The sequence below is a fragment of the Notothenia rossii genome, assembly GCF_949606895.1.
Source record: "Notothenia rossii genome assembly, chromosome: 12".
Taxonomy (NCBI): Eukaryota; Metazoa; Chordata; class Actinopteri; order Perciformes; family Nototheniidae; genus Notothenia; species Notothenia rossii.
Genome location: NC_136911.1, coordinates 8,830,353 through 8,857,449, shown reverse-complemented (window position 1 = coordinate 8,857,449; position 27,097 = coordinate 8,830,353). Strand labels below are relative to the sequence as shown.

Here is a 27,097-nt window from a genome sequence, read left to right as displayed (position 1 = left end):
TTACTGAAATACCACGGGAACTAGACAATGTAAGTCTTTCATTAAATGTCTATATGTCTGTGGGTGTGTGTACATACAAAAGTACGTTTATGTTTGTGTTAAGGATAATACCCACCCAGAGACCCACACATACTCTCGCATTATACCCAATCACCCACTATTCCAAATGAATCTCATAAACTTCCATGCAATTACACTTCGGTTTGGCGTCTGTGGTGACCAATCAGGTCATGGAATTTATAAGAATTCCCTAACAGAGCTACACACACGTGAAAAAAGAAACAAAAAACTTCCAACTACCAACTCTGCATCTCCCAGCATCTCGCTGTGTGGTACGGCTTTGCCTGAAAACTCATTAAGTTGTGGCTTCATCGAGAAACTCGTTACATTTTCAAGCCTCGTCAGCACCTCTGCTCAAGGCAAACATAAAATTGCAACTCTTTCTGTTTTTCCAACAGTAATCCAAGGTTGATATGTTTTCGGAGATAACTAAGGAGATGTCTGAAGTATGGCGGTGTTGTAATGCCTGTTTTAATAGGCCTCGATGTGTCGTTGTCCAAAAAAAAAACGCATTCACCATACTGTGATTATCTGTTTCAAACTTTTACTGCATTCTTTGAGCAGCCATTTTGGAGATGCGTGTCATGTCTCTAAAACATTGTCTTTTATCATTCGGGGTAGAAAAAAGAAAAGAAAGCATCCATCCAGCTTTCCTAAGGCTCTCTTTCTGAGCAACAGGAAGTCTCGTTGCGTTTGAAACTGTAACCAAACCTGCCTACACTCCTCCTCCACTCCCCATCTTTGATGAGTGTAATTGGGAGTTGGTTGCATGGAAATGAAAAAGGTAAAGCAGCCTCAATGATGTATAATCATTGTGTGCAATAATAATTTAGACTAGTTATGAAGGTGGGAGGGGGGGATTAAGCAAAGAGAAGAGCAGTGTGCAAAAAGTGAACCATAGTCTTGAAACAGATGTTAACACTTTTAAATGAGAAAAGATTGATTTCTACACTTGCAAAGGTCCTGTGTAGGACAGAGGCAGGCAGAAAGAGAGAGCGCAGGACTGTAACGTCTACTAAACTGTAGCTGGTAGGCTGCTCCAGGCTGTAACAGGATATCATAATGAGCTGCCCCCCGCTGGGAATTTCTTCCTGTCTCTGTTCTGCCTGAGACAGTCTACCTGAAGCAAGCACAGTGCTTAACCGTCCCTTCATTTCTTTACACGTGCTTGTTTTCTTTTCTTGTTTTTTTCATTCATGATACTTTTTGTGTTTTCAATGTTTGGATTTTCTTTTCCTGCATTTGTATGTCTTCTGCAGAACTAACAAGTACATGCATACATAGTAGCACATGCTCACAAGGTTACAGTAGGCAATTAAACATTTGTATTTATCTTTATAGCTTTATCAATCTTGAACTTCATTTAGTTGCACTAGTCGGGTCAACTGTCGTATCTTGCATCTTACCGCTGTTTAATAACCGGTCTGGTCAGGTATGGCGCCTGTTTGTTTCATTTTGTTCATTAAAAGTTTATTGAAGAGGAAACCTTAAGTAAGCACTTAGAATTTTGCTAATGGTAAATGTATTTTGAGTTGACAAATGTTAGCCTAGCTGGACAGGAAGCTAATTTGTTAGCATTTATATGATTAGCTAATAAAAAGTAAGCTAGGTTAGCCTGTTTGACACTGTACTTTGATGGTGGTGCTTATGGTGTAAGCACCTAAAGTTGATCAAGTTATTTGACTTTGAACAGGACAAGTTTTTAATTTGTATTTTACAAATACATGCAGGGGTATTGCTTTGAATACTGAATGTCATGGTGAAGCTACTGTAGCTGTATTGTTACCACATCCTGTCAAATGTGATAGAAGAAACTAGTTCCAAGACTGGCGGGTGCTTTCTGACTTCTGTTTGTCACAATCCCAGCCACAGTTAACTCACAGCCAAAGCATTAGCCCCAGCCACAACCACAGTTGTAGCAATATAAGTGTTGTGGCCTCCATTGGTTATGAGTAGCCTACAATAAGTTCCATTCACTAATTAAAAAAGTGCAGATTTACACGTTGAGAGGCTTTTTTCATTACTTTTTCTTCCTCATGCAAATCTGAAAAATCTGCAGTTATGGAAGGCAATATCGTTAGTCATAAAATCACATCATAGTAAATTCATTATAACACTGTCAAGGTAAGTTTCACTTTACTGGTGTTATGATATAATTACTTTGATAGTGTTTCCCTAGCAAAGTTTCAACATAACGATACATTTACTTGGCACGTTAAATTGAATATTTAATGTGTGGTTTTTTTACACAAGCATAAGAATTGAATATACAATACTCTCTCAACGACTTTTCACTATCTGTATTTTTTCAGTGACTGTGTAATGTTGTCGTTTCAATGACCTTTCACATGGGGCCCACCCACCCAGCAGACCTTGATACTTATCGACATGGAGGACACCCTCCTCTCCTACACTTCTTCCTGCAGTTAGACTCAATGAACAGGAGAATATACACCGTAGAGGAAAAAAAGGGGGGCATAAGTGCTCCTCTGCTTTATGGGAAGCAGGGAGCAGCCCATAGGAGCTCGGATGTGTGTCGTAGCCAGCAGACATGGGGAGTTGTTCGGGGAGGGGGTAAAGCTACCGTGGAGACAGACACGCAGTGAAATGAGTTTCATTAGCAGAGCCCTCAGTGGGCCCCTGTCACTCACTCTGCTAGTGGAGCAGAACTTCACTGAGCTGCTACATATGTCAAAGTCAAATCATCAGCCAAAACACATGGCATCAAAACGAAATACTGCATTTTGAGCAATCATCTGGTGTTCAACATCATAATTTATATGAATACACTAATGTAACTTTATATTGTAATATATACTTTATAGATGTATTGTTGTTATATATTGCAGGACAATATGCACTTTTTGACCTATTATTTAAAAAGGGTTAGGGTTAGGGGTAATGGTTAACCCTAACCCTGAAATAAAGCAACTTACGAAATCTAATTTAAGAGATAATTACAATGTTTCTGAATCTGAAAACAAAAACATGAACAACAAACTTGTGAGTATTATTAATACTGTACTAGTTGTTGTTATAAGTAACTATTAGTAGCTGATTTCTTATAGTCTGGTACTTTTTGTAGTTTTTCCCAATATAGAGATTTAATAGCATTTAACTCACCAAGTGCATTGTTGGTGTTTAGGAACATTTTGCCATTGGTATCACTAAGTCCTATGGGAAAATGTAAGAAAGACATCAAATGAAAATAAAAAGATATATTATATTGTGTGCAATGCTTTGAATCTCATTTAAAGATCTTCTTGGCCAATATAATACAGAGTCAGCTCCCAATAATAAAGCCAAGAAGTTACTTTTCATCACTTGCTGAGCTTTACTTCCAATCCTGTTATACGTGGGGGTAAACCCCTCTCCAGCTCACTGATGCCAATCACATCCTTGACTCTTGAAGGGTTATTAACATCGCAAATTTGATTATACACCGGCAGATCATGTTGCGGAGGAGTTCCTCCCAGGCCGTGAGAACCGTGCTATCATGATCGTGTCTGTGTCTGCCTCTAAAATCTAATAAATTAGAGACTGTAGCTCTGAGGGAGCCCTCTTTCTGTCGGGCCTAGTGTTTTGGACCCCACTACAGCTCTTCTCTTTGTGCAACTGCTGCACCGTTCAGTAGGAGAGCTCAGAAGGCTCACCACAGAGAGGCCATGGGAACTAAGAGAAAATGTTGAAATTGATCCAGAATGTGGTCATGTATTTAATTTGCGAATGCTCTTCACAGTGCAAATGAATGTTGCAGGAGGGAAAAGCTCTTGGACAAGAGATGGTGCTTACAAATGAGTGACAAATTGTTTCTACAGCCCATAATCCAGCTGGGATCCAACAGTTTGGCATTCTACTTCATTTATTCACAGGCAATTTTTCCCCGAACATCACATCCTGACCTCCTCAGGATTCAATAACAAGATCATGCTTTTTTTAAAAAGTTGTCCTAGCGCAATTTAATCTCATAATCAACCCATTTTACCGAATATGATCCTCACTGGGGAGATTTGATGTAAAGTAACCGTGTTTGCCAGCACACTTTTGGGTCTGTGGACGAACCATGCAAGCCGTGCAGAGAGAGGGGAAGCCTGCCTGTCAGCACTAATCGCACCTCATCTGGTTCCTGTTTGCAGTTTTATAGAGCTGCTGCTGCCATGTCCCAGTCAACTCGCCTCCCCCCCAACACTTATCATTTGCCTGCACAACATACTGGTTGACTCAGGTTTTGCAAAAGGACACAGCGCTGTCGCAGAGTTTCCGTCATCCTGCTGCCAAAACTAACGTACTTTACCCCCTGCAACAATGCAGCATTCATTGAGTTTAGAGGAGATTAGATGAAGCTTTAATGATCTTTGCGGTGAGGCTGGATTGCTGCAGCTGCTAGGATTAAAAAATATATTCCAAAAATCTAAAAACAGCTAGCATTAGCAGCTACAACTTCAAAATAATCCTTTATAAAGCAGCGAATATGGAGATACAACCAGTTTTATAAGTTTTACAGGACAGTTTTATGCAAAAAAGCACCAGAGGTGAAATCAGAGGGATAGCCGTCATAGTGTTTGAAATTCATGCAGATGACATCACACACCCTTGGTCATGAAAACAGGGAAACGGACGATGAAAAATTCCTGGACGCTGCTGTGAGAACGGAAAAGTCTTGCCAACAGCGGATATGTCTCACACACGCACACACACTAATCCACTGGTAGGGGCACACTGTCCTTCTCTCATCCACACATACACAACAGACCTACTCTGTGAATGACATAAGTGCCCACAATGCTAAAAGTATACACACATACACTATTCTGACATTACTCAAGATTGACAAAGACTGGAAACTCAGCTTAGGTGATTTTATTTTATGTTTTCCCTGTTGTATGTGTTTTTAGACATGCTCGTGTGTGTTTTACCTTTTAATTTTCTTCTTTTACTTATGTTAGTACTTTATTTTATTCACAATATCAAACACTTTGCTACTAGTGAAAAGACTCACCTATAAAATGAAAGGAAACTTCACATTATGGTGAAGCCTCTTTTTACACACATGGGAGACATGAACTTTCACAAAGCTCCGGCTTGTTTCTCAAAACTGCGTTTACATGACTCCTGTGTCTGTTTGTCTGCCAGACTAGACTGTAGTTTCTTTAAGCTCAGCTTTAAATGCAGCATTATAGTTTAATAGGAGCAGATTCTCCCTGCAACACCATATTAAAAGCAGAGACAGTTAACTAGCTTCATGCTTTTTTCCACTGTGCCAGACAGAGGCTCTAACACGGCAGCAGTCTGTTAGTCAGCCAGCTCACAGTGTTTATTCACATATTAACAAGAACATCAGTGATGGTGTCAATCACTCAGTGTTTCACAGAGAGGCTGTCTGCTTCCAAACTACATTTGATTCTTGCTCGTCAGATGTGGCACATGCTAAGGATTGCTTAAGCATGTACTATAGCTCCCCCTTAAACCACAACTTTTTACATTTCTGTTAATTAAACAAACAAGAAGTGTTAATTAACAAGCTCAAGGTGTCGAAACGCGTATTTTAGGGGAGCAATGCTAGCTGTTAACCCCTGTTTAAAGTGATTATTCTCAGCTAAGCTAATTGCCTTCTAGCTAGCATTATATTTAGCGCACAGAAATTACAGTGATATTGATGTTCGCATCTCACTATTTGAATGAGAGCTAGGTAACATTATATCTCAAAATGTCGAATTCAAACCCCCGGCAGCCAGTGGTGGAAGTACAATAATGTATTGGTACATAAATACAATATTGGTGTACTTGTACTTTACTTTAGTATTTCTATTGTATGGAGCTTCCGCTACATACGCTAGCTTCTCCTTTACCAGCTTCAATATGATGCATCACAAAAAATTCAGCAATGAAATATTTATTTTTCTAAAAAGACTAATTGAATTACTATTTTAACCCTTCAACTGCCAGCACCACCATTTGGTAGAGCACATTTCGCGTCTTGATATCTTGTTGAAAAATAAATAAATAAAGTTGAACTCCATCTGATTCAGCCAGCTCTACCTTTTGGTTGACATGTTATGCACAAAACAACCTCTAGATGTCACTGTGGTTCAAACATAATGCCCTTCAGCTAGCTTCAACTGAGAAAGTTGGCAATGCTAAAAATCACAGCTGAAGAAATCACTCTTTTTGGTCAACTTTTGAAAGGTAACCATATCTTTTTTGACATAGTTTAGTGGCAGGGCACTGACTGAACATAATTAGATAACTTGATTCACAAAAAAAGTTTTAACAAGGGTGTAATTATTAATTTTTTGAAAATATGCTCAACCAATCGGTCGTATTGGCCTTTTATGGTAAGCTAGCAATATCACTTTTTCAGAGTTTCAGAGATGTTTTCCAATAAAATATGGTAAATAAATGGCTAGATTCATGGTAATATTACTAAATCTAGTACTGCCATATGAGTCTCAGAGTGAAAGAGTGATAATCATTTATATAGCAGCTTTCATGCATGGCATTCAGCCCAAAATTGCACATAGATGAGCAAGTTAGGCCAACACAGGATATGGACATGTTCTGTTAGGCCAGTGGTTTCCTGTTAGGCCAATTTAGCATATACAGTAAGATGAGCAAGTATTTTTTTTATCATGAAAAACACTTTACATTACTTTTTTCCATTTTTTTTTTTTTACAATTATAATTTATTCTCTTTTATGAATATATCTGGTTGTATATATTGCTCATTTTCCATAAAAGAAACACATTTATTTGAGTTTGTGTTTTATTTGAGTTTGATGCATACAAATACTGTACTGTATATGATGATTGTTGAAAATGTACTTTTACCATAGAAGGCCAGCTCGACCATTTGGTAGAGGCTCATAAAGACAAAACTGTGTGGTCAGTCAAAAAAAAAAAAATGTGTTTGTGCTTATTTATTTATCATGCGATAAGAAAATGCAAAAAAATAATTTTTCCATAGCTTTTTTCTTGGTACGGCAGTTAAAGGTTAAATGCATTACTTTTTTTTCCAGTAATGGGGTATTGTTTTGCTTTGTTTTAATAAAGTAGCAATTCTGGATATTTCTTCCACCATTGCTAGCAACTATATTTCATCCTTTCAGATCAAATACTTTTCAGAGACATTTGCTACTCTTTGAAGTACTGGAATGCCTTTGCCTTTATATATATGATATTAAGTAAACATGTATTTTTCCTTCAGTTGAGTGTTGTTTGGTCTGAGGTTAAAGCTAGCCCAGGTTTCATCAAAGCCAAGCCGTACCAGGCCAGGCCGGGCCTCCTGTCATCTAAATGGGACAGGAGTTAAGCCAGTGCTTCCTGTCAGACTGCAGGGCTCTCAGGTTCCACCTCTGGTCTAAATTATGGCTGTCTGTCCCAGACTGCCACACTAACCCTCCCCACACCACCATCATCCCAGTGCCCACATCCCTCTCCCCCCTGTCACTACTCCCCAAGCGCTCTGCTGGAAAGAGTACCAGATACCGGCTCAAGTAGAGGCGTACCGAAACACTGCTGACGATTCACCTCATGTAAAATTACAGGGTTAAAAAATAGGTTTAAAGTATAGGTCTGGGCTTTTCTCAGTCTATCCTAATACAATACTCACACAAAGAGAGAATTTTGAACTAAAATGATTGTAACTTTGGAAATATCCACTTTGCTTTGGCTGACTCGACCATTATTAGTTTACTAAACTTTAGAAAGAATACAAATACAAGCAGCATGATACTTTTGTATGTTTTCCCCTTTTATTCACCAAATTTGGGCACATGTAAACAATTAAGACATACTTACAAATAAAAAGGCAACAACATATGCAATTGATTTACAAAACAAAAGAATAAGAGGGTAAAGCATGGGAAAAAATTATAATTTTGGTAAAACAGCAATAACTATATTTTAAAAGAAAGGCGGAGAGAATAACAAATAATATAATGCAGGATGCGTGTTATATTCAAGTTTTGAAAAATGGGTTTGGTTTAGTATAATTCATTTATTTCTGTTTATTCATGCACATATATCCACTACCACGTACAAAAACATGTTACCCCAGTCACATGCTAACATTGATATCCTTCGTGTGAGGGGATCAAACCATTCAAATGTTGTTGTTTTTTCTACTCTTTTAGATAAGTAGTAATGTTTCTAAGCAATAGGGCCACAACTACTGTAGAAGTGTTATTACTTGTGGCGTGAGTATTATATTACAGACATTTTGCTTTCTTGCTAAAAGTTCAATAAGAAGATTAATTCAAATTTCATATCTGCCCAATTAATATGAGCCAGCAGCCGGTTAGCTTAGCTTAACACAAAGAATGAAAAAGAGGTGAAAAAGCTAATAAGCTGTATTGACTGCAAGGACACATTTGAGCAGGCTATGGTTTAATGCACACAAACAGTCCGTGTGGAAAGCAATAGAGCTATTGGCTTACATCTTAGATGTTGTCTTATAACTCCAAATCCATTCTCATGTTGCTAATTGGACTGTTAGCAATACGCAGTGCGCCGAAAATGAAATCATGGCCAAGATATTTGCTATGTATTATCTTAGCTGATATTATAGAGCATTTAACATTAGCTTTACTTAACATTTCCTCTTGTGCAAGGTCTATGAAATGTGTATTTTATAACAACATTTATACAAATTGAACACAAGTAATGCTTTCAAAATAGAGATTTGACGAAAATGTTTTGGCATCAAATAACTCCTGTCAAAATAAGTGACCCCCCCCCCCCACATCTTACTCTAACTGCAGACTACAGAGGTCTGCCCAGTGTCCAGTTAGGAGACAGCCTTAATCTACTTCTCACTCTTAATGCTCCACAGATGAGGGGACGCCACCATCCGCTCCACCACACAGGACGTTCCAGGGTTAGTGGCACACTGTGGTGTTGCCAGGCTTGAAAGAAGAGGAGAGTGAGGGGTAGCGAAGAGGCGAGCACAGAGGTTGTACCGCAGTAAAAGCACTTTCCTGTACACCCCACAGGGGAGTGGAGTCAAAGGACCAAAGGGGTGGAAGGGGAGGATTATCGCAACAATCTCCTGAGAGGGGGAAAAACTTTAATGTTAAAAAGGTTAGAGCGGTCACATAACCTCCCACACTGAAAAAAAGGGAGCAAATGAAAGCCAGAGTTCCTGGCTTCTAGCACGCAGGTTATGGAATTACGAAGAGTGGCCATGGAGATAAAATGTTATGTTTAATTCAGCATGTCTCAGGGCAAATCAAAGCACAAATAAAACATTAACTCGGAGGAATAAAAAAAGGGCAGAAAAGGAAAATAGCCACGGGAGATAGATAACCAAGCGTGTGCGGATGTCTTATCCTGACTCTAAATGGGTTTTAAATGTCCCGTTGTGACTCGATCTTATGAATCTGGTTAAAATGGGCTTCTTTTAGCCCCAGGGCAGAGGGGCCCTGTTAGATATGATCTTCAGTGTGGCCGTTCCATGCACGAGGTGCGCTTTAACAACAATGGCTTATGTGAGAGGGACCTTGACCCCGGCAGTAAACAGTTTTTCCACCTGATGATGAATAGCAGAGCTGGCCCGGGCGCAGAGGAAAGGCATGTTGCTTTCACTATTTCACCCTGTTTCTCATTCCGTACTCCAACATCTTTAACCTTTGTATTGACAGATAAAGCTCGGAATACCCTATTTTTCCCCTAATGGTGCTTTTTAGTGCCTTTAAAGCTCTGTTTGATGCAGGGAACCTCCTGATTTCTGGCTTAGTACGGAGCGGACAGAGGAAGCCCCGTGTTTGTTTTGCTTGACCTGTTCCATGGCAATCCCCAGAGAAGGACCAATGTCTCGACATATTTACGTTTGGAAGCCAACTTCCCCCTTTTGTTCAATAAAGGGAGGAAAAGAGGGACTCTTGGGTTTTCAGTTAAGAGCTGTTTGTCGTACACTGATTCAACCTAAGGAACATTTTTATTTTATTGCAAGGTTTTTGGAGATGTCAAGAATTTGAATATGTAAGGCTTGAAAGGTGCACAGTGAGCGGTTGCCTCAGATCCTCACTTCGATTGTGTGTTAAACTGGAATGGCTACAGCTACAGCATTTAGGGTGGCTCCCTGCTGAGAGCCTCAAACACTGAGGTTAGGACGAGGTCACTTAACACTAAAACCACCGGACACACCAAACCTGCATGGAAAAAACACCCAAAGCACACAAAGTAAAGAAACTACAAGGCCTGCCTCACCGGTTTCCCAAACTGGATGCCAGTTTGAACCTGGAGGGCTTAAGGTAGCCGCTTCATATACTTAGAAAGAAGGGCCAGATAAGCAGAGGCACTGCTGTTTATCTCTGTATGCTCCAGTTTCCAAACAGGACACAGACTCGTAAGAGCACAGAGAGGCCTGGGGCAGATCTGGGATCAACTGATGGACTGAGTAAACTTCCTTGTTGGTCGAGGCTCTAGGCTGAAAAAGACATCGAATTGATATTCAGCATCGTGGTCAAGGTATATAAAACACTGCTGACAAGAAGCAATACAAATATTGTTGCATACGACTGCAGAGTGTTGCCCACTTTTGCAAGTAAAAACAGTAGACATAGGAGACAAGCTTATGAACTTTGAAACAGCATAGCACGATGACAAAAGCTGTCATGAAAAAAATAATTAGAACAATTAAAAAAGACTTTTTTCTGATTGATTAAGTGATTAACTTTAAACCTAACCCTCCACCCCGAATAAACGATGGTAAAAAAATGGATTATTATGACTGAAGTAGCCATAAGAGTTGAGACTGAATAATTTAAATAAATCTGACAAACCTCTTAAATGAGGTAAACAACAACAGGTGAGTTTCTCCTATTGTACGAAAAGAAATCTAAGGATTAACTCACTTTTAGTCAACATATAGTTACATAGTTGTTACAATGTATAGTTACATTACATTTGCATTGAAACAGTGTATTAATAGCAATAAAAGTCATTCCCACCACAACCTCCTGATAAATAATGTCTAATGTAAACATGAAATAAACATTAACAGCAAACTAGTTGACATTCACCACAAAAGTGGTTTAAAACCGAGCGGAGTGGAGTTTCCGGGTCAACCCTTGACACTGACCGTATTGTCTGGTCTAATCATGTGTGTGTGCACATGCCTGTATGTGAGTGTGTTTTGGGGGAAGCTGCTAAGGACATGATGGGGGAGGCGTTGACCCCTAAGTGTCTGTGCAACAGGGGGCAGGTTAAGGGCCTCATGTGCTGGATCACTGGCTAATAAGTATCCGGTCTTTCCTCAAGAGAACACAACTGGTCTGGGAAGAGAGGTGGTGGTGATGTTGCTGTCTTGTGATATAGCACTGTAATGCACAACAAAAAAGAAGGCAAAAAACACACTTTTCATATAAAAAATGTACCAATTCAGTGTTTCTGATCATAGTCAAACCTGTCTGTGTGTATGCTTTACTTTGCTAGGCTAATGGCTAACTCAGCGCTATACTATGATCTAGTCTGGCCTTATTTCTCAAGGGTAATATAGACATTTTCCCATAAACAAATTCCGCCGTTTAAGATTCCCAAGGAAACATCATAAAGCACCCCGGCTTGAAAATAATTACCCGGTGATACCCAACATACAGCAGCTCCTAAATGTCATATTTTACACGCCTCGAGGCGCTACACTCAACATGTGGTAGCTATGTCAGTTAGCGGGTGCTCAAACATAAACAAATAGATAAATTCATTTTGTCAGGCAGAGAGGATTTTTGCGCTCCACTTGCTTTTATCACTCACAGACTCCTTTAGCGTGTGAAGTGGCGGGTCTTCTCTGTCATAATACACACCCGAGCATTTTTCCTCAACATGTTGGACGGCTATTCTTGACAAAGCCAGAATAAACACACGATGTAGAAGCAGTAGTTAACTATGTATTGTTATACAGTCAGTCCACATTATTTAGTCTATACGATCCTTGTAATCACATTATCAGAGTGAGGTTAGCTTGTCTTAATGTCTGTAAAATGGGAAACAAAATAAAAATTATTCATCTCCTTAAGGATAAAGTTCACATGAGCATACCTTTAGCTGTTTTACTCTAGTGCTCAACTGTAATTGATATTCTTTATTAGGCACAGAGTATAAAATATGTTTATAATGAAAATGGTAAAAGGTTGTGGTCAGAAACATAACAAAAATCCATTAAAAAAAATACAAGAATCTACAGCTAGAATAGAATAAAGTTTGACTAAAAACAAGGACCATTATCCTTCTCAAAAATGTATGGAATATAATTCTCATTGGTCAAACTCTGACCCGGGCTAAAAAAATGTTCAGCTAGCTAAAGGTTATTGCCTGGGTTGAGATTAAGGATGAAGGAAAAACTCAAACAAGTATGTTTTGATCCATACAATAACACATACTCATTGTATTAAGACCAAGTAAATATGTTGCGTGAAACATCGTCCTTCAGTGCAACATCGTCCCTTTCGTAGCCTCGGAACTGATAACAATTACTCATACAAAATTAATTCACATAAAATGGAAGAAAGTGGTGAATAATTAGTAACAATGCTTGTGGCCTAATGTTGAACTGTAAACACAGTTAACAATGTGTTTTAATTTCATTTGTCACAAGATCCCAACACTTATTGTTTAACATTAACTCTCCTGTCATTTCAGATCCCGCCTCCTCCTGGCTCTTGCAATCAGCTCATTGCCCTCACCTGATTGGCCCAGCCCATCTCCCCACCTGCAGCTCATCCCCTCATTAGCCCAAGAGCATACCAGCTCATTCTCCCTTTGTTACTGCCATATTTTCATGTGTGTACTGCCAAGTGCTCCAGCATTTCAAATGATCCGCGCTGACCCTGTCTGCCTGCCTGTTTATGGAGCCCAATGATTCTGCCTGCCCCTTCTTGCACTTATTATGTAGCTAAAATCCGGAACATAGTGTCCTGTATTGGTGTGAGATTAGACTTAAACAATTTAAATGTAACACCAGCTTCAGTGTATAAAATCTGGAAGAATCTATCTCACCGGGCAGCCGCATGTTATTTTAGACCACTTCCTAAACTGATATGGTTTAGCCTAGCTCACACAGAGACGTTGTCAGAGAGACACAAGCTTCTCTGCTTTCAGCCCGGTAATCCCTGGGATCTACACTCACAATGAACACACATCAGAGCCAGCCAGCTAGCATCAGGTCCCAAGGCTATGCTGCCAGCTCAAGGTGCTCATCTCTGTTAGTTTGAAAAAAGGCTGGCATGCTGCCAAGCTAAATGGCTTTGTGGGAGCCATTATGATCAGTCCTCAGCATGCACGCAAGCTTCAGGAGGTAGCCACACCTCTAGGTGCCTTTCCTTCCGCCACAGATTCATGTTTATTAAGTGTTCATTATGTTACCATGGTAGCTCTTTAGTTTACAAACATCAATTCAAACCAACCATGTATTTATTGTTGTTAAAAGGTAGTTGATTGTGATGAACTGTTGGCTAACCCAGCAATTGTCCAATCATGAATTGTGCCATATAATACCATAACTAGACGCGGTGAAGTGCTGTGCATTTTTTGGCCTTGCACGTTTCAGAACTCCATATTGATTCTTACATTAGGCCTACATGTTTACTAAAATCATAAAAAGAAGTAATGGATTCAATCATGTTTGTGTGCTTCAAATGCTAGAATGTCTGTCTAGCTTAGTTCTTATAGTAATTGGCCAGCATCATTTCATACTAAATGGTTTTTTTGGTTGACTAATTACATTAAAAAAAACACTTTGAAATGTCCCCATTGTGTGAGAGTTGGTATGTAAGCTAACATAAGTGGCTATGTTCTGCTTTGCCTACTAAAGAACTACAAGAGTTTTAAACATTAGTCAACCTATTTGAAAAACTAGCTTAATTAGCTAGCTAGCTACAGCACATCAAATCTGCCAGCCATCAGAACAAAAGAGGCTGTCGGCCTCTAAAAATGAGAATCTGTTTTGTCTGCATGTAGGCCAATGTTATATCCAGAAGCGATTCATTCTTTAAAAAAAATACATTTAAAAATAGTTTGAGTTGTAAATCTTTGACTGTTCATCATTGGAAACTGCATATATCCAGTCCAAGACTAGAACGTTTGACATGTTGAGCAACAGTTTCTAAGAGGGAGGGGCCTTAGAGAACCGTCAGTTGGTCAACATGTTGGCAATCAATGAAAGAAAGATAAGGTTAAAGAAATGTAGAAACACAAAATTGACAATGAATATATAGAATCCCACTTCAAAAAAGCAACAGTAGCACGAGTAATCAGGCAACTTAGGTCACAGTACCAACACATACAAGACATTCTACCACTCATGTACAGTAGCTACAACATCCTTTCATGTCATCTGTGAGTGAATGAGGTTGGAGGGACAGTCTGCCTCTTACCGCAGTGAGGAAGGGGGGGGGGACATTGTTCTGCCATCTGTCTTTAGTGGCCTGGTGGCCCCCAGCTGACAGATAGGGGCCAGTGAGTGCCCTTGGCTGCACAAAGAGGACAACATGAGACACCACGTCATCCATGAAGCCCCTGAGAGAGTTCACCTGTACCTGACAGCTCAGTGATGTGTGCCCTGTGTGTGTGTGATCCTCCTGGCTCCTAGACATGGATAACAAGTGTGTGCACACATTCTGTTTGCACTTTCTTGCTGGATTGGCTAAAAACCCCTCTCTTAGAAACATAACAAAACCTTTTTGCTATTTACAGACTGACATTTAGCTTCAAGAAGCCCAGTCCGTCCTGTAAACATTCCTAACATTATTATTTTTCTTTTGGGGCAGATGTATATCTAGATGTTAACAACATACTTGGGTAAATGTTTAGATGGGGGGAGGAGGTGTATGAAGACATGCACTGGAGCCGTAGTTTTATCCATTGGACGGAAATGAGTTGGCTAAATATTTAGATCATGTCTTATTTCAGCGGATGTCTGTCACCACAGAGGATGATTTGTCTCCGCAGTCATGCTGATTTGTAAATTAATTTATCCTATTTCATTTTTTTGGACTTCTGGAATGACCAGTTGTGTTTATTTTCTGGAATGTCTGTATTTGTTTGTGCTTGGGAACTGTTAAACAGCCTTCAAGTATCAGCGATATGATTTAGACTGGGACTGCTTCACACTGAAACGAAGCTTTTGCATGCTACCAGTATATCATATAAGGGCTCTGTCGCCATTATTGTCCATATTCATTTTGACTACTGTAACATTAATGGAGGGCAAACACTAAGTGAGTGTGTGTTCCGCCAGTGGAACAGGAGACCTGGTGGAACATGGTGGATGTGAGGACATGGAGGGAAGAAAACCAAGAAAAACATACAAGGATTTAGAAAGGCCTGTTACTACCCTGGGAGGTGTGCATCCATTACTGTGCCCAGGTGTTAACAGGTTCCATGTGTGTTTACACTTCATATATTGTTCCACATGCTGCTCCCTTCACAGTCGGTACAAGGCCTTACTGGACTATTACTGCATTATTGCAAAGGGTAGCAGGGGGGGAAACACAGAGGCAGCACCTCACATATTTAAATGCCTGCATGTTGTTAGCCCTGCTTCAGGAATGTCACCCACCTGAGGAAAGAAAGAGGCCTGGAAGTGATGATGAAATTGTAAAAGCGGATAAAAAAAATACAGTACAGTGAGAGTTGTACATAAATCCTCTGATGGTGGGGGTCCATTGGAGTCACTTCTAAACAAATTGGGGCTCTTTTGATAGAGGCCGGTGAGCCACCTCATTAAATTTGCATGTGAATACAAACAGCTTGACCGCCTAGTGCTGCACAAAATGGCCGATGCGCGACGGCTATTGTCAAGGCAGAGTTGTGACTGCTGGATGTCGGCCTGGATACAGTAGCACATTGAGGTGGTTTGTCTGTGGTGGTCTAGGTGGTGTGCATATATTTAATGCATAAGCAGCCAGACAAAGGAAAAGTGTGTCTCCGTACTTAAATATAATAAGTGGTGGAGATTTACTCCTTTACTTAAGTTAGAGAAGTATTGCCACAATGAAGAAACACTCTAGTTATACGTAAAGACCTACATTCTTTACTTAAGTTATAGTACTAAAGTAACATTTACTTACAAAAGTAAAGGAACTCACTATACAAAATGGCCCATTATTTAATGGTTGACTTTTTAAAAAGGTTTTTACTAGAAATACTGCTGGGTGGCTTTGAAAAAGTCATGAAAGTATCAAATGTTTTTAACCTATAGGTTCCTGAGGTGCAGGAAATTGAAATGTATTAGTAGTTCAGAATTGTACTAAACGTAGTTAATATACCACTGCATTAAACTTATGTCTCCTCAAAGATAAAAACAATGCTCTTAAGTCTCACATATGTTGATTTCTTAATCTTCTCGTGGCCACCTGACACCCACGGGTGAGCCAGCAAAGTGGAATCAGGCTAAAGAAAACAGCAGTCACATTAGGCAGGCCAGGCAGAGGACATTGTTATTATTACAGGGGTAATAGTCCTGGGGGAGGCCCTGAGCGTGGGCTGAGTCTCGCTAATGCAAGCTGCCGCTAAGTGGTTAGCTGTTAATAGTGTTTTCCTGTCTTCCTAATGGAAAGAAACAAGGGTCACCGCTCAGCACGGAGACACACACTCTTCACTGAAGCGGACCTCGACTTTGAACTACTTACAGGATGTCTTACTTGCGGTTGCCATGGTGATAAGGGAGAATAAAGTGTGTGAACCTTTCAACCCAACAACCCATCTTGCCCTGTGTGACGCAGGCTGTACATAACACACTGACTTTTGCAGTCCCGTCATGATTACTGTGACATTTGGGCTTCTGGAAACGTAAATATTCAGCTGGAGTTGAGAAACTCCTGACGAATGAGTGAGACAGAAACCTAACCCCAGGTGCCAAACAAACTGTCAAAATCAAGCTTTTGCCGTTCTACTTGTTGCTATTTGGATACAGATTTGCCAGGAATTGACAGTCTCCCTTAATGGTTTGAATATGATGTTCCAGTGACTGAGGGTAGTATGAGTATGACTTGTGGAAATATAGCAATAGTAATTGCAATATCCTGCAAAAAGAGCTTTCCTGCAAGATCTTGAACAGCCCTTGAGTATATTTCACTCAAAAACCCAGAAAAAAAAAATCTATTGGCTAGGTAACACTTTGTGTATTGGGTAAACAAGCTATTTAATAACAAAAAATGACTGGTAAAGCACAAGACTGCAGTTATCTTCTAATTATCATCAAATCCCAATAAAAGAACAAAACCAGAAAATATTAGTCATTGCACTCAGGCTCAAGCCCATTGGAAATAATAAGGATCTTTGTTTGGTCACAAATATAGTTTTTAGCAAATGTTACCCAAAATAGAAAGGTGGTGGATTTCTCAGGGACTATTTTCAGCTGCGGATTGATACAAGTCTTACTAATGTCTCTGACAGCAGGAGGCTGTAGTGTGGCTCACTGAGGTGTTTTACTGGGGGGGGGGGGGGGGGGTTATCGCTTTTAATAGACACAATATTTGTTGGTTGTATTTTTTTATGGAACTCTTGGACAAGAAAAATATAGACCACCAGCCATGTTTTAAAAAAGACCAAAAATAATATTAAACAGTCTGCTGAACACAGGGGGGACAGTGTTTAACTGACATCCAGTAAATGGGCTCTTCAGAGGTATTAGAGTAATGATAAAATAAATAGCTCCACTACTTCCAGGATACATTTAACTCCTGAGGGGGGGGGGGGGGGAAGAGAAGTTAAAACGTGACCTTTGGAGAGGGTTCAAGAACAACTGACAGATGTAGCAGCTCACTGTATAACAAGGCCACACACACACACACACACACACACACACACACACACACACACACACACACACACACACACACACACACACACACACACACACACACACACACACACACACACACACACACACACACACACACACACACACACACACACCTTATTTTTTTTATCAGATTGATCTAATCTTTCACTGTTTTAAATATGAAGTAAAAACACAAGAATGAATCGTGAATTAAATAAAAAGTCATTTTAATGGAAGGTTTTCTTTCACACTCACAATCAAGCTTATAGTCTGATCACAGAGAGAGATGTTGGACATTCACCCAGAGCAAGACACACACCGGTCAGTTTTATCAGACAAAAATATATATATATTTAAAATCTTTACAATAAGCTTGAATCATGAAATGTACACAGAGGAGTGTGCACACCTACAGTCAAACACTGAATTTGTTTTACTCCTCAGACAAGTTGTTTTTTTGTACCCTGGTGTCAGTGTAAAATTCTTGTTTTAAGCAACGACAACTTTTTTTTTTTTTTTTTTTACAAATGTGCAAATAAGACAGATTTGGAATCCTTCAGCGCTCAGTGTTAAAGTCCAGGATCCTCAGGAGCAGTGACGGAGCGCTCACTCCACCTCAGTTCTGCCCTCTCAAGTTTTTAAATACAGCTCCTCGTTGCTTCGCCTTTTCATTTTCAAGTAAAGTGCTCCTCTAGCAAAAACCACACGGCATGAGATCAGTCTCGTATTTTTTCGCCACTGGTTTAAAAAGAACTGAACCCAACAGCCCGATGGACAAAAACATGGGAATGTCTTTTTAAAAAGAAGAAAGCCAACGTTAGAGAAGGCTGTTTGTGTCAATGTCAGAGTTCCCGGCAAGAATCATACAAACTCCAGCTTCCCGTGGCCGCTGTACATCCCCCAGTGCACCAGAGACAGGATCTTGTCGTTGCCCAGGTCGGCCTGCCTCATCTTGTCGCAGGTCAGGCAGCAGTTCTCGTGTCCCGTGACGGGCACCATGCACTCCAGGTCCAGCTTCGCCACGTGGCCCTTCTTGGTGTGGTGGCCGTGGAAGCTGTAGTGGAGGCGCGACAGCATCTGTTGCCGCTGGTCCTGAAGTCGTTTGTTCTCGCTGCGCAGCATTCGCAACGCCAGCATGATGAGCAGCACCAGGATGAGGCCGCCGGCGATGGGGACCGCGATCACCGCCGCCCGGAACCACACCTCCTTGGCCGAGGCTAGTTCCTGAACCCGGGTCACTAGGTTCCTGTTGTTGGTGTCCGGCTGGTAGCGGCTATGATCTGAAAAATAAAGATAACCAACTGTTTAACTCACATGTTTCCGCTGCTATTATATACTCTTATGTGCCTTCAAAGTTTGAATATATGAATGGAGTTGCACTTTAATGATCATATGATTCCAGCTGAGCTTAAAGTGTTCACACTCTTTTTCCCATGTTAAGAAAAAAAAGATATTGAGAAACCTTGACATCATTAACTTGAGCGTAATGTGAGTTTTAAGTTGAAATGAATTTAAATGTTGAGCTGCACTGATAAATATGCAGTTTTTTTCACCATTCTCTACTTTGACCTGTCTGTATAATTGTTAGAGTGATAGAGACTATGTCGTGTTTTAAGTGTGTGTAGAAGTATGCACTGCAAATTGAAATGAGGTAAAAGCTAAATCTGGCACAACTCATCTCTTCATTTACTCAGATTAAAGACATACTAAAAATAAGCTCTTCTCTCCAGGTATTCCAGTAACCACATAGAGAAAATAAGACGGACAAACAAGAGCGGGAGAGTGAGAAAGCGCAGAAATGAGTCACCCTGTCCAGAATCAGAGCCAATAATTAATTTGAGCTAATAAACTCTAGTGTGCTCTGGTCAGAGTCCCAATAAAACGTCCCCTCCTGTCTCTGTGCATCTCTCCATAACTCTGTGAGCCAGTGCCCAACATGCAGGCTTGTCAGGGGATATTCACTCTAAGGCACATTCCTACTCGGTGGGAAAATTACATGGTGCACACATCATAAAAAAAGGAATATATCTGATCTCTTTCCAAGTGCTTAAGGTAAACTGGCGGCTCCTTGGCTTCCCAGGCACAGAGCTGGATCCTATTAAAAGTCAAATTGAAGTTCTGTAAAGCTCGGAAGGGGTGGAGGGGCAAGGGTGGCCTGCATGTCCATAAACAGCAGAGTGTTTGAAGAACCCTACAGCTAAACGTATTACTTCTGGAACAGGAAAGAGTCAAATATTGAATATTTGCTAAGGAGGAATCGTAAAAAATCCCCCCAAAGAGTGCAATCATTTTTAAAGCAGTTTTAAGAGAATTTCATTGAAAAAGCAAACATCCTGACAGAAAGGGATTGAGCTGTACGAGGGTTTCGTCTTTTACCTGTCGAGTCCCTGGTGTGCGCCAGGTCGTGAAGGCCTCTGTAGTTGCACATGTCGTCGTGGCAACACTCCAACGTCGAGGCCCCACTCAGGATGTCCACGGCCCTGGAGCTGCTGCTGCAGATGTCCGCAGAGTTGACGATGGGGTCTAAACACCCATGGGTGAGCGGGGAGTTTATATTGAGCGGGTCCAGGACCTTGGTGAAGCAGGCGTTCAGTTCTGACTTGCACATGTATCCCGTGGCAACGCAGTGTGGCGCATCACAGTAACACCTTATTTCTCCTGGAAAAGAAAAAGGGTCAGGGTTAGAAGAGCTTTTCTGACAATAACATGGCTTGTGTTTGTCAGGGTTCAGTAAGTCACCAATACCAGGATGTTGATTTAAATGGTATCATTATTATTAGTATGTCATTTTGTATGAAAACATATTCCACATCTGCTTTTCCTATGCTTTAAGGACTTAATCCCATCATAGGCAGTCTGTGGTCTCCTATACTTTTATTTTGAAAGTGTGTTTGCTCGCAAAGTGTGTGCTATGCGCGGCAATAAACAGCCAGGTAACTTTTTTAAAGACCTCAGGGGAATATTCCACTTTTTGCATCAATTCAGCAGCTTCATTTCAAGAGCTTCTCGTGCAAAATTGCCCTTTTTGTCTGTATTATAAAACAGGAACCGTGTAGCTTATAATTAGTGGTTTGTTTGCCAAAGTCAATTTCTTTCAACCCAAATGGAAACTTGTAAAGAGGGAGGAGGGGGCCGGAGTCTCCTCTCCCCCCCCCCCGTTTGCACGCAAAGCTTCACTTGTGGTCAGGACTGCCTGGGGGGGCAGGGTGCACCGAGGTCCCATCTAAAGAGCTTCCAGCAACCATATCATTACGGCTGCCTGCTTCTACACGGGCCCACTCATTACTGGAGCCGTGGCTTCTCCTTGAAATCTTTAAAAATAACAAATGGATCTGTCCTTAAAAAAAAAAAAACATGACTTTAAGATTATTATAAACTTCTGTTGATGAGCTGTGATGTCCTCTAGTGATATTTTAAAGGATAATGATTATTGTAGGATCTGTTTTAATGTGTGGAATTATAACAATACAACAAAAGTATTGCCTTTGGTTTTCATGTGCTACATTAAAGAATTAGGCTAAAATGACATCAGCCAGATGATGAAAGTTTCAGAAAGTGTTCCTCTCTGTGGTGGAGCCTCTGAATGCAGGAGCACATTCATCAGATCAGTGTTTTCCCTGTGAATGATTGGAGCAGCAGGGCCCGGGCAGGTCATTTGGAGAATATTTCATTAGAAAGGAGAGGCCCCTTTGTGGGATAAGGGAGGGGGGGGCTGCCTGTTAGCCCTGCTCAGTCCTCTATGAATGGCAGCTTCAAAACTGAGTTAAACATGGAGTTATCCAAGTGAAACACAACAGGCAAAGACAGAATATGAGTGTTATCTGCAAATAATAACTGTTGCCATTTAATAACACTGTTATCATTTGGAATATAAAGTTGGGAATTATATCTGGGAAAAAATGCAGGGCTATTTTCTTTAAAGAAGTCAATAATTGTAAGTCATTTAGTTGTTTACGATGCAGTTATTACAGGATTTGATCCAATAATAGTCATGTGTAATGTACATTGGCATAAAACAGGCCCTAAAATATGTAAATCAAGTTTGTTTTCAATGATTACAAGTAGAGTTATCTCAACTCTCCTCCGGAACGTTGCTTTATTCCAGTGTTTTCTGAAATAGGTTATACGGGCAAAAAGCAACATTGTTTTCTTGCTAAGAAGGGACATTTTGAGTAAACGAAGCACGACTTTAAAACAAGTTTAAGAGTCAAGTCCGGCCGTTTAGTGAGGTGTAAACTCAGTCCTGGTTTATCACTGTAAAATATTAGTTTTAATAAGCGAATGAACATGCCCTGTCACCCAGAACAAAGTCTATACCTTTAGTAAGAAGAACAGCCATGGCACAAAGTTCCAGTTGTAGCCAAAGGGAAATGAAAGTGGACTGGCGATCCATTTACAGCAAGTTACTGCGCTAAAGTCCTCGTATATCCAGTAGCAGCGGCTTGAGTCCGCTGAGCGAAGAGCTGGACGACAAAAATATTTACATGAAGCTACGGCCAAACATGAGTCATTCCCGTGCTGAAACACGACTGCTCACAATCCTTACAGATACAAAAGTATCAAAAAAACACTCCAAAATGTTTCTTCTCCCGCATGGAGACAGAAAAAGTATGTTTTTAAAAGCGGTCCGACATTACTGGAGGACCCAAAACACAACGTCTTCTTCTTCAAGCCGAAAGGACAAAAAGGGAAATATCCTCCGGGAAAGTGAGTTAAATGGGATGTAAAGTTGTCACCGCTGGTCCTCCTTTGCCTCTGTATTCGACCGGTCAAGGAGAGGCATCACTTTTGTATTCCTGGACGGAGAAATGTTCGAAAAAGACGGAGAACACCGCTGTACCAAAGACTGCACACAGACTCCGGACACACAAGATTTAGCAGGAGAAATAGTTGTGGTCTGTCAGAGATCCGCCCTCTGCAAGCTGATTGGCCAAACCACCGAGAGAGAAATCAGTTAGGATCTTAGGATGCATAATGACTCTGTTTCCGGTAATCATTTTCAAAATAAGGCAAGGGAAGTGTATTCTATAACCTAGCAACAAAGCGATTACAATTAGGGAAAAAATACATTATTTAAATAACAATATTGAAGGTCAAACATCATACATTTAATTGACAATAAATGCACAAAATATGATACATTAACAATATACATTAATAATGTAGCCCGACCTCATGAAGTGGGCTTTACAAATGGTATGTTTCATCAAAAAACTAAATAATAAATCCCTGCTGCACTATCACTTACTCAACTGTTATGTAGGTCCAATTTAAAAGATTTATATGTTTCCCCTTGTTTTATTTTTTAGACCATTTCACCCTTTTTCCGGTTCTATTTTCTCTGTCCCTCTCTCGCTTGATGACCCAGGTCAAGCCATTCATCATCATTCATTTCCATAACACCATATTCCATATGTCATTTATAAACTCCATTGATTGGGGCAGCATGAGGTTGCCATTAACAACATAGCCTGAAAATGTTGCTTTGTTACATTGATCACCATTTAAACATTGAAATATAAACTTATGTCAACTCCTGGACAGTGCCATAACAAAGCCTATTTGATTTACATCCTTCAGTGTTGCATGTGTAATCATTACGTAACAAATATGATCCTCAACACAAACAAATCTACCTTCCCTTATCCTGTTAGCCTATATGTAACTTAGTTCATTTATATAAGAATACATAAAAAATGCAAGGCTTTTATAAATACGTGTTAGCGGGATTATGCAACCAAAAGCGATATAAAGAGTAAAATAGTTCCCAAAAGTGCAGATTATTCTCTAGAAATGGAAGGTTAAGATTCCTTCAATGATTTAATGACATAGCAACATCATTATATACCATATGTAGTGTGTCATCCCAGGTTCCATGCATTTAAATTAATATATGTAAATGTTGTGCAAGTGAACCCTGGTCGGTCTGCAGCAGTACCTGCAGTGTCATCGAGCCGGCAGCCAGAGTGACGCCGCGCTGAGCCGCTTCCCTTCAGGCTACAGACTGCTGCTGCTGCCGGGAGCAGAGCCGGACAGCCGTTTACACAAATTAGCAATCCAAAAAGGCACATGGCGCCACCGAGACGAAACACACACACACACACACACACACACACACACACACACACACACACACACACACACACACACACACACACACACACACACACGCACACACACGCACACACACACACACAGAGCGAGCACTAGACACGATTGTCATTTTAAAATCGGCATGCAAGACACACGTGCCCGATCAGGTCAATGGTTAAAAAATCAATACTCTTTATAGCTTTAATGCATGTTTATATATAGATAAGCTTTGATTAATTTTTGAGAGTTTCAATTTGAGTTGTGTTATCTCAAACGATACGACGAACAAATTATAACTTAAAGAACTTAAAGAATCTTAAAATGAATATGATATCATCAGGGAAGACCCATTCCTCTAGAAATAAAGCATAGCAGGCCTTGGTTGTGTGCAATAGACAACAGGATGAGGATACCGCTTTAGGGAACATAGGCCTACTCACTGCAATTACCGTAATTATCTGCAATTACACAGAGGCGCCAGTCCACGACTACAGCTTTTATCTTTACTGAGAGTTGCATAAGAAGGGAGGAAGTCAGCAGAAATACACGTTTTATTCTCCCAGAGTTAACCAGTTTATGTGATACTAGGTGTAATTATTTTTCATATAGGCATGGGAGCCCCTATGGCAAAATATGCGGTTGTCTATGACTGTGCCTCCTAATATAAATGAATTAAAATATACAATTAGGAGATTTATTTCACAATGTTTGGAGTTCATTTAGTTTAATAGGATCAGAAAGGCCCTTTTTTAGTAGATTGTTCAGCCTCTTTAATGCTGCAATAACTTGTGTTGGATAGTTAAACATCACCATCTGTTGGTCATAACTGGTATGAGGATTTTATTTTTAAAATATGGCCTCATCACAGGCACTTAAGACATTGTAGTATTGCCCATATTAAAAGTGTCCTGATTTAGAATATAAAAAGGAATGGTCAAACTCTGTGAAGCAGGGACAAAGTCATCCTGACTTATGTTTGACCTTCCCTGCTTGGTAAATCCACTCATCTCTAACAAACACCTTCGTTTTTTTAATCCAGGCTTTACCGAAATATATTTTCCGATAAATACCTTGCATGACATCACTACTATGACATCATAAGGGCTGTTTTCATAGACCTGTGAACGCTCCCTCTAAAGACACAGAGGTCATCATGCAACTGTTTTCACAAGCTCAGAGCTCTTTGTGACAAGTAAAACCAACGTGTTGTACCATTCTTTTATGTGACTAAATTAAGAATACATATGAAATCTTAATGAAAACCTAGCCTTGTTTTGTCAAGACTTCCAACTTCCAGACTGGGAAACGTTGTTTAAGAAAACAAAACTGTGTGTCTTTACATGCTGAGAGGATGAGCGTCGACAAGCCTTCATCATGAGGGGGTTTCATGTAAGTGGCCTTTTAGGGAGATTACACCCCACAGGCTGTCTGCTTTCACACATTAGGAGACACTGTAGGTGTGACCTGCTACAGAATGTATGGGCTTTGCTTAACAAAAGCCCCCCTACTGCTAGGCCAACGATGGCTGGGTTGCTGCTGAGTTAATGGGGGGTGTGGAGGTCAAGTCTACCATAGTAGATGACTCAAAAACTGGATTTAAACTTTAAATAGAAGTCTCTAAAACCACTTTTCTCATGAGTCCTAACCCGACAAAATGACCTGCTCTAAATATTCCCACTTTGAAGATCAAAACTCCCTCTATGATCCACGAGGACACACACCCGGGTAGACACACTTCCTCCGACACCTCCTGGCTTCCTCCTCTCTCTTTGATGTGAGCCATATCAAGGTTTCTGAAGAATCAGAGACAGGCAGACTGTCTCCATCCTTCATGATCCATTTTATTCTCCTCCAGATAATGGAGCGCAGCATCAGAGTCAGAGGTCCAGCAGCAGTTATGTGGATCCATACTGGAGATGTGCCGGGAGCAGCTTTGATGTTACAGATTGGGTTACAGGCTCAGCATTCACATGCACTCATGCTGACTTTATCTAGAGTGCTCGCATGCAGGAAACTGAAAGCGTCCACCTTTGTTTTTATGTTGGGAATTAATTCAGTAGCACTCTGTCCTCTTATCCACATTCAGAGATGACTGTGTAGATAAACTGCGTTTGAGCACGAAGAGTGATGCCTCCTTAGTGCATGACAATATGGGGGATTATGAAGAAATAATACAGTTCTGCAGGAAGTAGAAGCAGTTTTTGATACCTTGAGAACACATGAAAACTACTGATTAGAAAAGGTAAAATTGTTATGACCGATGTGTGTACAGTGCAAACCCAAACAATACGGTTAAATGTCTGTTGTTCTACTGATGCAGAGAGCAAAAAAGGGGAACAAAAAGAAAATATCTCTACTTCTACTACTCTCCCTACATATATCAGCTGTTTCATTCAACATAATCAAAACAGCCACATATAAAATGTAGTCATAGTAAAATGAAGTATCTCAATACAAGAGGTCAAGATTAATTTAAGGTGGTTTTACTTTTTATACAAACAAATACATTAGAAAAAGTGGCAAAAAACCCTCTTATATTCACATGTAAGTACCTTTTTCCAAACTTCTCCTCATCCATTTAAAGCCCATGCATGGAGCTGAAAATATGGAATTTTGTATTTCCTTAAAACATTGTTTTGTGGTCTACAGACAAAAGATCTGACCATGGAGGGGACCTTGTGTAAGATTTTCTTGATGCAACCTATTATTGGAGAGACACCGCCCTCTGTAGGAACTTCATGGTATAACATTTGTATGTGCAACAGTTATTCTCAAGTCTATCCACACAGCATTGAGTAAGATTTTGAATTGATTCATTTGAATTTAATAAATAAGCTATATTACTTTAAATAAATATTTTTGTTGGCTAGTGTGTCTTCACAGTTATATTAAACTGTAATATTAAAATATGACATTTATACAAGAAAGAATCATCAATTCACTGGATCAGTACTTTCCCCTTTGTCTAGCTCGGACATCAAACCATGACATATTAAATAATCATGTAAAAAAAGGTTTGAGTTAATATGGTGTAATGGGAAATGTATACATAAATAATACTTGATGTATGTTAATAATATCCTCAGTCCAAAAGTCAGGTTCACTGCTTATTACTTGTGCTTCAAATTAAACATTTAGCAAGTATGGATAAATGCATTGATTTTT

The 27,097-nt window shown here is 40.1% G+C and overlaps 1 protein-coding gene and 1 long non-coding RNA gene across 5 annotated transcripts in view; one reads left to right on the top strand and one right to left on the bottom strand.

Moving 5' to 3' along the window:
* Positions 1–13,731, top strand: part of LOC307026720 — a 197,170-nt gene extending 183,439 nt beyond the window's left edge. For 3 of the 4 annotated variants that reach the window (XR_013804434.1, XR_013804436.1, XR_013804437.1), the window contains one exon: positions 12,697–13,731. This is a non-coding gene — a long non-coding RNA (uncharacterized lncRNA). Of the gene's footprint in view, positions 1–8,890; positions 9,011–12,696 lie in introns of all 4 variants that reach the window. The other variant, XR_013804435.1, reaches the window with a different exon arrangement.
* Positions 13,732–18,049: 4,318 nt separating this feature from the next.
* On the bottom strand, positions 18,050–22,756 carry bambia (BMP and activin membrane-bound inhibitor homolog a). Its single transcript, XM_079661416.1, has 3 exons — positions 22,157–22,756; positions 20,216–20,497; positions 18,050–19,119 (listed from the first exon to the last, which is right to left on the bottom strand). Exons 1-3 carry the CDS (start codon positions 22,230–22,232, stop codon positions 18,701–18,703), a joined length of 777 nt encoding a protein of 258 aa, XP_079517542.1. The 5' UTR covers positions 22,233–22,756; the 3' UTR covers positions 18,050–18,700.
* Between the last annotated feature and the right edge of the window lie 4,341 nt (positions 22,757–27,097).